This window comes from Eschrichtius robustus, chromosome 19, assembly GCF_028021215.1.
Source record: "Eschrichtius robustus isolate mEscRob2 chromosome 19, mEscRob2.pri, whole genome shotgun sequence".
NCBI classification, from domain to species: domain Eukaryota; kingdom Metazoa; phylum Chordata; class Mammalia; order Artiodactyla; family Eschrichtiidae; genus Eschrichtius; species Eschrichtius robustus.
The window spans coordinates 69,388,430-69,403,117 of NC_090842.1; the positions used below are offsets into that span (position 1 = coordinate 69,388,430).

Here is a 14,688-nt window from a genome sequence, read left to right on the forward strand (position 1 = left end):
TTTGCTAGTATTTTGTTGAGGATTTTTGCATCTATATTCATCAGTGATATTGGTCTGTAATTTTCTTTTTTTGTAGTGTCTTTGTCCGGTTTTGGTATCAGGGTGATGGTGGCCTCATAGAATGAGTTTGGGAGTGTTCCTTCCTCTGCAATCTTTTGGAAGAGTTTGAGAAGGATGGGTGTTAGCTCTTCTCTAAATGTTTGATAGAATTCACCTGTGAAGCCATCTGGTCCTGGACTTTTGTTTGTTGGAAGATTTTTAATCACAGTTTCAATTTCATTACTTGTGATTGGTCTGTTCATATTTTCTGTTTCTTCCTGGTTCAGTCTTGGAAGGTTATACCTTTCGAAGAATTTGTCCATTTCTTCCAGGTTGTCCATTTTATTGGCATAAAGTTGCTTGTAGTAGTCTCTTAGGATGCTTTGTATTTCTGTGGTGTCTGTTGTAACTTCTCCTTTTTCATTTCTGATTTTATTGATTTGAGTCCTCTCCCTCTTTTTCTTGATGAGTCTGGCTAATGGCTTATCAATTTTGTTTATCTTCTCAAAGAACCAACTTTTAGTTTTATTGAACTTTGCTATTGTTTTCTTTGTTTCTATTTCATTTATTTCTGCTCTGATCTTTATGATTTCTTTCCTTCTGCTAACTTTGGGTTTTGTTTGTTCTTCTTTCTCTAGTTTCTTTAGGTGTAAGGTTAGATTGTTTACTTGAGAGTTTTCTTGTTTCTTTAGGTAGGCTTGTATAGCTATAAACTTCCCTCTTAGAACTACTTTTGCTGCATCCCATAGGTTTTGGGTCGTCGTGTTTTCATTGTCATTTGTCTCTAGGTATTTTTTTATTTCCTCTTTGATTTCTTCAGTGATCTCTTGGTTATTTAGTAACGTATTGTTTAGCCTCCATGTGTTTGTCTTTTTTACGTTTTTTTCCCTGTAATTCATTTCTAATCTCATAGCGTTGTGGTCAGAAAAGATGCTTGATATGATTTCAATTTTCTTAAATTTACTGAGGCTTGATTTGTGACCCAAGATGTGATCTATCCTGGAGAATGTTCCGTGCGCACTTGAGAAGAACGTGTAATCTGCTGTTTTTGGATGGAATGTCCTATAAATATCAATTAAATCTATCTGGTCTATTGTGTCATTTAAAGCTTCTGTTTCCTTATTTATTTTCATTTTGGATGATCTGTCCATTGGTGTAAGTGAGGTGTTAAAGTCCCCCACTATTATTGTGTTACTGTCGATTTCGTCTTTTATAGTTGTTAGCAGTTGCCTTATGTATTGAGGTGCTCCTATGTTGGGTGCATATATATTTATAATTGTTATATCTTCTTCTTGGATTGATCCCTTGATCATTATGTAGTGTCCTTCCTTGTCTCTTGTAACATTCTTTATTTTAAAGTCTATTTTATCTGATATGAGTATAGCTACTCCAGCTTTCTTTTGATTTCCATTTGCATGGAATATCTTTTTCCATCCCCTCACTTTCAGTCTGTATGTGTCCCTAGGTCTAAAGTGGGTCTCTTGTAGACAGCATATATATGGGTCTTGTTTTTGTATCCATTCAGCCAGTCTATGTCTTTTGGTTGGGGCATTTAATCCATTCACGTTTAAGGTAATTATCGATATGTATGTTCCTATGACCATTTTCTTAATTGTTTTGGGTTTGTTTTTGTAGGTCCTTTTCTTCTCTTGTGTTTCCCACTTAGAGAAGTTCCTTTAGCATTTGTTGCAGAGCTGGTTTGGTGGTGCTGAATTCTCTTAGCTTTTGCTTGTCTGTAAAGCTTTTGATTTCTCCATCAAATCTAAATGAGATCCTTGCCGGGTAGAGTAATCTTGGTTGTAGGTTCTTCCCTTTCATCACTTTAAGTATATCATGCCACTCCCTTCTGGCTTGCAGAGTTTCTGCTGAGAAATCAGCTGTTAACCTTATGGGAGTTCCCTTGTATGTTATTTGTCGTTTTTCCCTTGCTGCTTTCAATAATTTTTCTTTGTCTTTTATTTTTGCCATTTTGATTACTATGTGTCTCGGCGTGTTTCTCCTTGGGTTTATCCTGTATGGGACTCTCTGCACTTCCTGGACTTGGGTGGCTATTTCCTCTCCCATGTTAGGGAAGTTTTCGACTATAATCTCTTCAAATATTTTCTCTGGCCCTTTCTCTCTCTCTTCTCCTTCTGGGACCCCTATAATGCGAATGTTGTTGCGTTTAATGTTGTCCCAGAGGTCTCTTAGGCTGTCTTCATTTCTTTTCATTCTTTTTTCTTTAGTCTGTTCCGCAGCAGTGAATTCCACCATTCTGTCTTCCAGGTCACTTATCCGTTCTTCTGCCTCAGTTATTCTGCTATTGATTCCTTCTAGTGTAGTTTTCATTTCAGTTATTGTATTGGTCATCTCTGTTTGTTTGTTCTTTAATTCTTCTAGGTCTTTGTTAATCATTTCTTGCATCTTCTCAATCTTTGCCTCCATTCTTATTCCGAGGTCCTGGATCATCTTCACTATCATTATTCTGAATTCTTTTTCTGGAAGGTTGCCTATCTCCACTTCATTTAGTTGTTTTTCTGGGGTTTTTTCTTGTTCCTTCATCTGGTACATAGCCCTCTGCCTTTTCATCTTCTCTATCTTTCTGTAACTGTGCCTAGCTCAGTTTTGATAATCTGCTAGAATAGCTCATGGAGCTCCAAGGAAACACTTTTACTTACTAATTTGTTTATTACAAAGTCTATTTCTAAGTATACAAATGAACAGGCCAGATGATGAAGTATAGAAGACAATGTCTAGGAAGGTCCCAAAGCAGAAGCTTCTGCCCTGAGAAGCTTGGTATGCGTACCCTCCTAGCCCATTGATGCTTTTTTGCTTACTAACCAGGAAGTTCTCTGAACCCCATCCTTTAGGGTTTTTATGGAGGCTTTGTTATCTAGTCATGATTGATTAAATCACTGACCATTGGAGTTTAACTGAAACTCCAGGTTCTCTTCCAGGAGGTGGGGGGAGAGGGGGCTGCGAGTTCCAAACTCTAATCACAAAATTGGTTCCCCTAGCAACCAGTCACCAACCAGAGCTTTCTAGGAGCCTTTGAAGGGGTCTCCTCTTTAGCATGCTCCAATATGAGAGGCTTGAATTGTTCTTTTCAAAATGTCATCAGGTTATTCTTATCCGCCCAGAGTTTGGGAACCATAACTCCAGGCCACTCAATGTGATGATCTCACACTCAGTTTTGAACCACTGGTCATAAGAGACAAAAACAACATGAAAAGCTCCTCCAATAATAGGACAAATTCCACTTCACTCTGTTATCAAAGCTACAAAATATAGTAAATCCCACACAGTAGATTGTCCCAGGCCGCTTACATGTTTGTGACTAAATCAGTAATCTGAGGTCGGCAGGAACATTAAGGGCATCATGCCTCACAGCAAGTTCTTACTAAAGGATTGCTCCAAGATACATAGTTTTGTTTTGTTTTGTTTTAATAGCATAAATGCTCTTACATATGGAATCTCATCTCTTTTCCCTGCTCTTTTTTTTAAAAAAATAAATTTATTTATTTATTTACTTTTGGCTGCGTTGGGTCTTCGTTGCTGCGCTCATGCTTTCTCTAGTTGCAGCGAGCGGGGGCTACTCTTCCTTGCAGTGAGCGGGCTTCTCATTGTGGTGGCTTCTTGTTGTGGAGCATGGGCTCTAGGTGCACGGGCTTCAGCAGTTGTGGCACGCGGGCTCATTAGTTGTGGCTCACGGGCTCTAGAGCGCAGCAGGCTCAGTAGTTGTGGCACACGGGCTTAGTTGCTCCGCGGCATGTGGGATCATCCTGGACCAGGGCTCGAACCCGTGTCCCCTGCATTGGCAGGTGGATTCTTAACCACTGTGCCACCAGGTAAGTCCTCCAAGATACATAGTTAAGTGAGAAAAGCAAAGTGCATATCTGTATATGAAATATGCCTTTATTTTTACTAAGAAAAGCAGCTTGTATAGGACTATATTTTAACATATAGATAACACACAGATAGCAATCCATGTGCAGAAGCAATCCTAAAGTGATCCTATACTGGAAGCTTTGTTTTTCCTCCAGGAGGTTTAATTATCTGACACTTTTGACATTCTATTTTATAATTGTATATGGTGTAGAACATCTTCATAAACACTACAAAACATTTTATACTTTTCTTATATTAGGAATCAAATATGTACTCATCCAGTTTTTTTTCCAACTTCAGCTAAAAAATCCTACATGTTTAGACAGAACACCTGTAAATTGCAAGAAATGCAGGTATTTGTCTCTGCAGAATACACAGCAGAATGATGGATATTTCTTGAGCATGTATCATTATCACTTGGAAGCTTGTTAAAACACAAATTCTTTGGCCTGGCCCACAGAGTGCCTGATTCAGGTCTGGGTTCAGAATTGAGCATGTGCATTTTTAATGAGTCCCCTGGTGACACTGACGGGGAAGGTCCTGGGATCAAACTCTGAAAATCAGGGTTCTAGGAAAGGTGAGCATGCCTGGTTTCAGGCCCCAGTTCACCATAGTGGAAATTTTCAAGTTCTGAGAGGCAGAGCCAAGACTTATTACCCACATGCCCTGAGTGTCTCTGCAGTGAGCAAAGGAGAGGAATGGCCAGCTGGGCTGGTGTCCTGCACTCTGCACTGCTGAGGAGACCTGTGAAGCCTCCACCCACTGAACAACCTGGTCACCTGCTTCTTCTCCCCAAAATTTATTGCAAAAGTACCCAGATGGCTCACCTCTTACGTCCTTCAAGTGTTTTCTCAAAGGCCCTCTTATTAAAAAGGTTTCCCTTTCTGTGCTGTGTAATATTATACTCTATACTATACTTCTCAGGATACTCACCTTGCCTTCTTCTCCCAATTTGTCTGCCACATTATAACATATTATACAATTAGTCTTTTCTGTTTCTGGTCTTTTTTCCTTGAGTACAATGTAAGTCCTATGAATTCAGGGGTCTTTGTCTCTGTTATGACCCAATGTCGCCTATGTACCTACAGTAAATACCTAAAACCAACTGTTTGCTCACTGATCATTAGTGAGACCAGGGACTAAATATGACATCTCAGCTTCCCTGTATATTTTTACAACTCTGGTTACTCTAAAGGTCTCTTTTAACTCTCTCCTTCCATGCTGGTATTGCTCAAAATTTTCAAGAATAAAAAAGAGTCAGGACTTCCCTGGTGGTGCAGTGGTTAAGAATCTACCTGCCAATGCAGGGGACACAGGTTTGATCCCTGGTCCAGGAAGACCCCACATGCCGCAGAGCAACTAAGCCCGTGCGCCACAACTACTGAGCCCGCATGCTGCAACTACTGAAGCCTGTGCTCCTAGAGCCCGTGCTCCGCAACTAAGAAGCCACTGCAATGAGAAGCCCACGCACTGCAACAAAGAGTAGCCCCCGCTCTCCCCAACTAGAGGAAGCCCACGCACAGCAACGAAGACCCAACACAGCCAAAAAATAAATTGATTAATTTTAAAAAAAGAATAATGGTAGTATTTAAAAAAAAGAATGAAGAAGAGTCACATTTTGGAGATAAAACCTTCAGAGTGACCATTCTAGTCATGTAGTCATAGGCTCAGCTTAATTCTATGTCTTCTCAGACATCACATCTAAAACTCTGAGGCCTGACCTTTTTCCATCATCCACTGATGTTTCACCAAAACTATTTCTGCTACTACTTTGAATCACTACATAGACATTATGAATAGCTATTTTTAGTTTGCATTTTACAACTATTTTTCTGAGATAACATCAGTTCTTCATGCAAACAGTCCCTGCATCAAAAAAGAAATGATAATCATTTCCCAGCAATGAAATCGTAAATTTAAGATACTCCCAGGGGCTTCCCTGGTGGCGCAGTGGTTGAGAATCTGCCTGCCAATGCAGGGGACACGGGTTCGAGCCCTGGTCTGGGAAGATCCCACATGCCGCGGAGCAACTAGGCCCGTGAGCCACAACTACTGAGCCTGCGCGTCTGGAGCCTGTGCTCTGCAACAAGAGAGGCCGCGATAGTGAGAGGCCCGTGCACCGCAATGAAGAGAGGCCCCCGCTTGCCACAACTGGAGAAAGCCCTCGCACAGAAATGAAGACCCAACACAGCCAAAAATAAATAAATAAAATAAAATTTATTTAAAAAAGAAGATACTCCCAGTATCTCCAGGGCAAGAGTACCCTTTGTATACATGCTCCAACTGTGAACAATGCAGCCATTGTACAGTCAAAGTAGCATGTTTCTCATTGTCCTCTTTTTGAGATTGATGGTAGATTCCTAAAAGGAACTGAATATATGTCAGGGTATCAAGTAAGAGATATTAAATGGTTAAAAGTGTTGTTCAATGTATTAGAATAATTGACTCCAAAGGCAGGAGAGATGTTTTCTTTGGAAACCACAGACTGATCTGTTAAAGAAAAATTATTCAGATACTTGTAAAAAAGTTGGGATTTGTAGCCAAGGAGGAAGGGGGGTGGTGTCAGTGGATAAAAAATTATTAAGAGAGCAGGGAAATTCTTCCTAAACTGACCTAAACAATTCTTGCAGAAGGTGTAGGTCAGTGTGATCAGATATTACCTGTGTGATGGTGAGGGATGAGGAAATTTCATCAGATATTAGTGGCTATCAGACATTGAGGATGGGAAATTCTTGCCAAACCAACTTAGCAGAATTCTTGCTCTTGAGGACAAGGCCCAAAGACTGGGTCTAATAAAATAAAAACTAAAATAAAGAAAAAAAAAAAAAAAAGCTTAGAGGGGCTTGACTAAAGTTTAGTCAAGGAGAGCCTCTGTTAGATCTATTTTTGTACTCCTGATTCAGGGTGGCCCAATATCCTTCCTCTATCTTCCTTGACAGAACACAATCTGGAGTATTTTCTCTCTTGCCCCTGACCAAATGTACATAGACTGGAAAACTAACTTATGCTTTGGAGTGCATGCATTTGAATTGAAATAAGATAATGTTTATTAGCTTCTGCTAACAAACACATTTTGTGCCTGACTCTATAAAAATATGTTTGTTTGGATTTGTAGCCTTAGGGGGCATCTGAAATTGTTTGAATCTCTCTTCCCCACCCTCCCCCACCCCCGGGCCGTGCCCCGCAGCTTGCGGGATTTTAGTTCCCCCACCAGGGATTGAACCCGTGCCCTCAGCAGTGAAAGCCAGAGTCCTAACCACTGGACCTCCAGGGAATTCCCTGAAATAGTATTTTTAGCTTCTGGGAGCATGCCGATCTTCACCGAGTCCGAAACAATATGTCTCCAAACACTTGGGTGATCAGCTGCAGAGAGCATTTGGCAAAAATAGGATCAAGATCCCTTTAAAAGCGGGGCGAAGCTCACCTGGATATATCTTTTCCCAACTCCCCTCCTGGCAGAGCTAGTCCTTTCCAGCAAGAAGCCCAGTCTCATCAATGTGTGGATCTGTTGGGACTACATTACCCAGAATGCTCAGTATCGAGCGGCAGGAACGCTACCCAATGAACGCTTAGAGACAGGAGGCCACATGATGTGAGGGCGGAACTTTTGGCTTCCTTTTCACAGCGGCCATGTTAGCTACTTGGTTTTGTCTGACCAGTGTGAGAGATTTGGGAATTGTGGGTCCACCTCGAGGTGACGGAATTGAGAAGGTCCGAGAGGAGGGGCTGTCCCCGCGATATAGAGGCGGGTCTGAAGTTCGGCGACGCCGCCCGGGGGCCCCGCTCCAGGCCCAGGAGAGGGCCCGCCGTGCCTGCGTCCCGCCTCTCCCGGCCCCACTCCGCCCACAGAGTCCGATGGCGGCGGCGGCGCTGAGGAACCTGCGTCAGGTAAACGCTCGTCCTCCGGCCCTCACCGCCCTCACCGTACGAGACACTAAAGCCCCGAGTGCGGGGCGCCTGCTCACGTGCCCGCAGCCCAGGCTGCGGTGTCCGGGATGGTGGTGGGGCGTGGGCAAGGGTGACGGGCGGACGGACACCTGGTAAAAGGAGAACCGATCACTGAGGAACAGAGGTTGAATAGCTACCCTGAGTCCCAGTCTTCAGGGTCAGGCAGGGGTATAGGGAGGTCTGAGCCCATCGAACCGCCATAGACTCATTCCTCAAGACTTGGCTTTTTTCATGTTTCCCACGGCTGCAGAGGCGCTTTTTGGAAACAACACCGCCAAGTGGAGTGTGCCCCACTCCCTCACTGGCCCTGACCTCCACCCACATGTTCTCTGGATTGTGGTTTCTTGCGACTCGTAAGTGCCGTGCCCCCAGTTTGGGGTCTGGAAGCCATGGAGAAACCCTAAGGCTAGGGTTATGTGAAGGTGTTTCCGTTTTTGGCAACCATTGTAAACAGGTGTGAAAGGTTATCCTAGAAACTGGTAGCACATGCTTGAGGTAAAACTGAACTGGGAGTTTCCAGGAAAGGAAAAGTCCCTTTTCTTTCAGGTGGGAATAAAGATCAGGGGACAGTAATCAGGACTGGAATGACTGCTGAGAAGTTGGTGATGGGAGGTTTCGATCAGAGGAGGGAGGTAGTATTACCAACGTCTTAACTGGCTACATCTGGCTGTTGCATGAAGTATAGACTGTGGGTTGGAGGGAGGAGTAAGGAAGATCGGCATGGAGGCTACTGCTATAATCCAGGTGAGGGTCAGTGGACCAGAGTCATGGTTTAGGAGGTATGATTGGATTCTGGATGTGTGTTTTTAAAAGTTACAACTATATTTTCTGATGTGAACCATGAGGGAGTAAAACAGGATTCAGGGATATTCCTAGGGTTGTTTTTGTTTTGTTTTGTTTTGTTTTGTTTTGTTTTGTTTTTTAGCAGGTGTGGGAATAGAAGCTCTGTCAACTGAGATGAGGAAGTTGGTAGTAGGAGTAATATTCCCCAGAGATATCAGGAGCTTCTGAGATGTTTCCTAGAGCATTAAGTGGAGGCATTAAGTGAGCAGCTAAATACACAGGTCTGGAAGTCTGGGGTGTGGGTCAGTGAGGTGGTGACCACCATAGGCATGGGCTGTGGGATCCAGTCTCAAGGATTATGTGTACTTGAAGAGGGAGTATGCTTGATGACCCCAGGGCCCTGGTATTGAGACTTATGTGACCTTGGCCACACCAGTGGAATAGCCTGGCATGAGTGTGTGGATCCCTCTATGCCAGGTCCACAGCTTAGATACCTAATTGCCCACCCACCTCTTCTTGTTGATGGCTGGTTCCAGTGATCAATAGGACCGTTTGAAGACAGTGGCACCAATGGTGCCAGGGCCTGGTTTCTCCTCTGAGTTGGAGAGCTTGGGAGGAGGATGGGCATGGGGCATGGATTGTTGTCCCTGAGAAAGGGGCTGTTTGTGGTTTCATCTGTCTCCATCTTGCCAGGGCAGTGTGACCTTTGAGGATGTGGCCGTGTACTTCTCCTGGGAGGAATGGGATCTCCTTGATGATGCTCAGAGATGCCTGTACCACAACGTGATGCTGGAGAACTTGGCACTTATAACTTCCTTGGGTAAGGCTGTCAAACCCACCTCTGTGCCTTGAACTAGTCTCTACCCTTCCTTTTTTCCCCAGGAGCAGTCTGCCCTCACATCAGGACCATGGGCACTGCTTCCTTCCTTAGTTCCCTGGGTTGGTGCTGTGGTTCGTTGGGCTGAGGTTTGTGCACTGCCCTCTCCTTCCTTTAGCATGCCCAACATTAGCTTCCCTGTTGACTTACAGTTCTTTTTTTTATTATTATTCTTTTAAAAAAATTCTTTATTCTTTTCCATTATGGTTATCATAAGATATCGAATCCCTTGCTTCTTGTATCATCAAGGTGCCATTCATTTGATCAGTGAGGGAGCGGGGTTGGGTTGGAGAGCCCACAGAGGTTCACAGTATGTATATGAATCAAGCAAGATGACTCAGAGGGAGCCTGGTCCTGCATAGTAGCACATAGAGGGCATGATGACAATGCCGTATTCAAATCATGCCAGAAACTTACTGTGTTTGATCAGAATTTTGATGCCAGTGGCCACACTTCATTTCTGTCTTCCTTCCCCTTTCTTGACGGTTGGCCAATTTGTCATCTCTATTGTCACTGCTACTCTTACTTCCAACCTGAGGTTAACCTCACATCTCTGGACTCCTCTCTCACCCGTTTTTCTCACTACTCCAACTGCAGTGCTTTCTGTATTGGCCCCTATGTATTCTTTTTTTTTAACTTTAAAAAATTTATTTATTTATTTATTTTTGGCTGTGTCGGGTCTTCATTGTGGCGTGTGGGCTTCTCTCTAGTTGCGGCGGCACGTGGGTTTCTCTCTAGTTGTGACGTGCGGGTTTTCTCTCTCTCATTGAGGCACGCAAGCTCAGTAGTTGTGGCATGCGAGCTTAGTTGCTCCGTGGCATGTGGGATCTTAGTTCCCCGACCAGGAATCGAACCTGGGTCCCCTGCATTGGAAGGCGATTCTTTACCACTGGACCACCAGGGAAGTCCCCCTATGTATTGTTTCATGAGGTGTGCACACATTCTTAAACAGTCCTTAAAGACCAGCTGCCCTGCTATAGTCGTATTTTCTTGGGTCTTGGCACAACCCTTTTATACAGTGTTCATGTGTCACCAGCAGACAGGTTCCTTTTCAAAGTTCTTTGTAGAAGAAGGAACTGCATACCCTGTCTCTTCTTTTTGTGTCCACCACAAGGTTGTGTCCTTCACCTCATGAGACCTATCCCATTCTGTGATCTTTATAGCTCAGTAGTGCTAAGCAGCACCATCCTCAACTGGAACCAACTCCTTGCTCCTGCAAACAATCCCATGGACAGGTTCCTAGGTTTGTTACACACACTTTTGTAGTAGCTGTCCCCTCCCACCAAAGTCAATGTGCACTTCACCAGCATTACTTGCTTTCAGGTTGTTGGCATGGAGCAGAGCATGAAGAGGCACCTCCTGAACAGAGCATTTCTGTACATAGAAGGTCACAGGTCAGTACTTCCAAGGCAGGTGTGTCCACCCAAAAGGCCCATTTTTGTGAGATATGCGGTCCGGACTTGGGAGACATTTTGCACTTGACTGAGCATCAGAGGCAGAAACTGTATGATACTGGGGCATGGGAGCAGCAATTGTATTTCAGTGCAAAACTTCAGCACCAAAAGCAGAACATTGGAGAGAAATGCTTCAGAAGCAACATGGACAGAGCCTCATTTATGAAAGACTGCAAATTTTTTGTGTCAGGGAAGTCCCTTTCCCGTGGGGAGTCCACACACACCAGGGAGAAGTCAAACAAGGGAACTGAATGTGGAGCTGCCTTTCACAGGGGGGAAACTCATTATAACTCTGGAGAATGTACTGAAGACTTTAGTTGCAAACACATGCTTTTTCAGCACCAAAGAGTCCCCACTAGAGAAAAATTATACATGTGCAGCGAATGTGGGAAATCTTTTAGCAAAAGCTACAGCCTCAATGACCATTGGAGAGTTCATACTGGGGAAAAGCCTTATAAGTGTGGAGAATGTGGAAAAACCTTTAGGCAAAGCTCTAGCCTCATTCAACACCGGAGAGTTCACACTGGAGTGAGGCCTCATGAGTGTGACGAATGTGGAAAATTATTTAGCAACAAATCCAACCTCATTAAACATCGGAGAATTCATACTGGGGAAAGGCCATATGAGTGTAGTGAATGTGGGAAATCCTTTAGCGAAAGCTCTGCACTCCTTCAACACCGGAGTGTTCACACTGGAGAAAGGCCTTATGAGTGCAGTGAGTGTGGGAAATTCTTTACCTACCACTCCAGTCTCATAAAACACCAGAGAGTTCACTCTGGATCAAGGCCCTATGAGTGCAGTGAATGCGGAAAATCCTTTACTCAAAACTCTAGCCTCATTGAACACCGTAGAGTTCATAGTGGAGAAAGGCCTTATAAGTGCAGCGAATGTGGGAAATCTTTTAGCCAGAGCTCTGCACTTCTGCAACATCGGAGAGTTCACACTGGAGAAAGGCCTTATGAGTGCAACGAGTGTGGGAAATTCTTTACTTACAGCTCCAGTCTCTTGAAACACCAGAGAGTTCACACTGGATCAAGGCCTTATGAGTGTTGTGAATGTGGGAAATCCTTTACTCAAAACTCCAGCCTCATTAAACACAGGAGAATTCACACTGGAGAAAAGCCTTATGAGTGCAGCGAATGTGGGAAATCTTTTAGCCATAGCTCCAGCCTCATTAAACACCGAAGAGTTCACACTGGTTAAAGGCCTGATGAGTGCAGTGGATGTGGGAAATCCTTTACCCATAGGTCCAACTTCAGTGACCACTAGAGTGTTCACATTGGAGAAAGGCTTTACGTGCATTTGAATGTGGGAAATTCATCTCCAGGCTCCTAAAACACCATGGTGTCACATTGGATGAAAGCCTTATGAGTGTGGCAGATGTGGAAAATCGTTTGGCCAAAGTCTAGCCTCAATACACTCCAGAGAATTCGCAGTGGAGAAAGGCCTTATACATTCAGTGAGTGTGAGAAAGCCTTCTGCTGAAGAACTTACCTCATTGGATACCACAGATTTCAAATGGGAGAACTACCTTCAATGTGCAGGTATATAAGATTTCTTTGTTCAGTGCAACAACACAGGAGGAGATCCCTTATGAAGATGCCATTTGCCTGTATTGAACCACATACATCCAAACATCCACTTAAATTCCAGGTATGTGGGAGCTGCATTGCACTTTTTAAACTGTCCAGGGCCCTTGCCAGATTTATGTCACTGCCAGTTCTGTAGCAGAAGTCATTTCACCTCTAACCACCTGGCAGATGCCCGTAGTGTGCAACATTCACCCAACCTAGTGTGTTCAGGGAAGGAAACCCCAGTGCTCTCCCATTTGCGGGATGATTCATGAGTAGCTTGAACACTTAATCTTTCCCAGTTTTTTTTCTCCCTCATGAGTTAAATCGTGGACCTTACCCAGTTTTGGCCTAGAGGACTCCATTGGTGATTTGAAAAGATGGACTACATTTTTCAGGGATATTATTGATCTCATGAGACTCTAGTGATGGGATTTTCCAGCCTCCAAGTCACCAGCCTGGGGAACAGTCTGCCTCCCATTGCTCTTGTTTGTATAATAATAAAGGTCTTATTGTTTAAGTCACCCTTAATCTCAGGGGTTCTTTTCACTGTATGGGGTGGTTTTGTTGTTAACTGGGTTTGCTGGCTTGAAGAGATGAACTGCTCTGGTCAGGATCCCAAACTATGTGCCTCAGCAGGGGCAGTATGATGGCAGAATATGCCTCTCCAGTTTTGGCCTAGGTTGCATTGCTGCTCAAAACCTTCAAGGAAAGACTGCAGGGCTTTGTGGTCTTAATTTTTAGATGGCAGGCCATGATGTTTTGTGGGTTTGGAGTTCAAACTGAGGAGGGGGCTGTTTTTGGTTGCTGTGACAACCTTTAGTGCTTCTGAGAGCAACATAAACTTATTCTCTTGTTCACAGGCGATATTTCATCGTGCTCAGCACTGTTGAGGGAAATCTGTTCCCCAGGTCCTGCAGCGGAACTGTGTGCCCTGATGTCCTGAATTCTGTAGGGTAACATCAATGATTTTAAGATTAAAGGGGCCAGGGAAGTGATAATTGTTACAGAAACACTGGATTAATAGAGATTGGAGGAGACTACAACATAATGGTTAGAATGTGCCTCTTTTAAAAGGTCGCTCACTACATTTAGTCACTATGGTTGTTAAGGATGAGCAGGTACAGAAATTCTCAGGACGTCCAGAACTGTATATCTTGTATAGCTGGAGGCCTTGTCAGAGAAAATAATCAAAACGTTTTGTGGATTCCTGTGGCTTCTCTGGGCTGTTCACCTAAGGCCATTGCTGTGCAAACAGGGAAACAAGGATAGAGAGAAGAGAGATTCTTAGTCTAGTGATGTGGTATTTTTGACCCATCCAGTGTCCCTGTTGAATGAAGTGGAAATAGTCTTTGTTTCCACTTCAAAAATTTCTCACCTATTTTTTTTTTTAGTATTTATTTATTTATTTATTTTTGGCTGTGTTGGGTCTTCGTTTCTGTGTGAGGGCTTTCTCTAGTTGTGGCAAGCGGGGGCCACTCTTCATCGCGGTGCACGGGCCTCTCAATATCGCGGCCTCTCTTATTGAGGAGCACAAGCTCCAGACGCACAGGCTCAGTAGTTGTGTCTCACGGGCCTAGTTGCTCCGCGGCATGTGGGATCTTCCCAGACCAGGGCTCGAACCCGTGTCCCCTGCATTGGCAGGCAGATTCTCAACCACTGCGCCACCAGGGAAGCCCTCACGTATTTTTGCTGCCACTGAGGCAAGTGCTGAACCTGCCCATTGAGTCAGTATGGTTGTCAAAACTGATTTTCTAGAGTAGGAAATCCAGAATTTTAAGTTGAATCATATTTTTAAAGTTTTAATAAGGTATAAATTATATGCAGTAAATGTCCATATTTAAACTATACAATTTGATAATTTTTGATATGTATATAAATCCATGAAACCATCAATCACGATAATAAACATTTCTGTCACCCCCATACTTACCTTTAATAATCCTTTAATAATCTCTTTGGCCTCCAAGCAGCCGTTGATTTGCTTTTCGTTATTACAAATTAGTTTGCATTTTCTAGAATTTTATATGATTGAAATCATAAAGTGTTTAGTCTTTTTTTTCCTTGGGTGCCCTCATGTGGCATATTTATTTTGCAGTTCATGGTACTTACATGAGTAGTTCATCATTTTTATGTTATTGAAAAGTGT

The 14,688-nt window shown here is 43.5% G+C and overlaps 1 protein-coding gene across 1 annotated transcript; it reads left to right on the plus strand.

Annotated features, from left to right (window-relative positions):
- Nucleotides 1-7,511: 7,511 nt before the first annotated feature.
- Nucleotides 7,512-12,992, plus strand: LOC137753671 (zinc finger protein 154-like). Its single transcript, XM_068528961.1, has 3 exons — nt 7,512-7,794; nt 9,331-9,457; nt 10,838-12,992. The coding sequence occupies exons 1-3, from the start codon at nt 7,537-7,539 to the stop codon at nt 12,169-12,171; spliced, it is 1,719 nt and encodes a 572-aa protein (XP_068385062.1). The 5' UTR covers nt 7,512-7,536; the 3' UTR covers nt 12,172-12,992.
- The last annotated feature ends 1,696 nt before the right edge of the window (nt 12,993-14,688 follow it).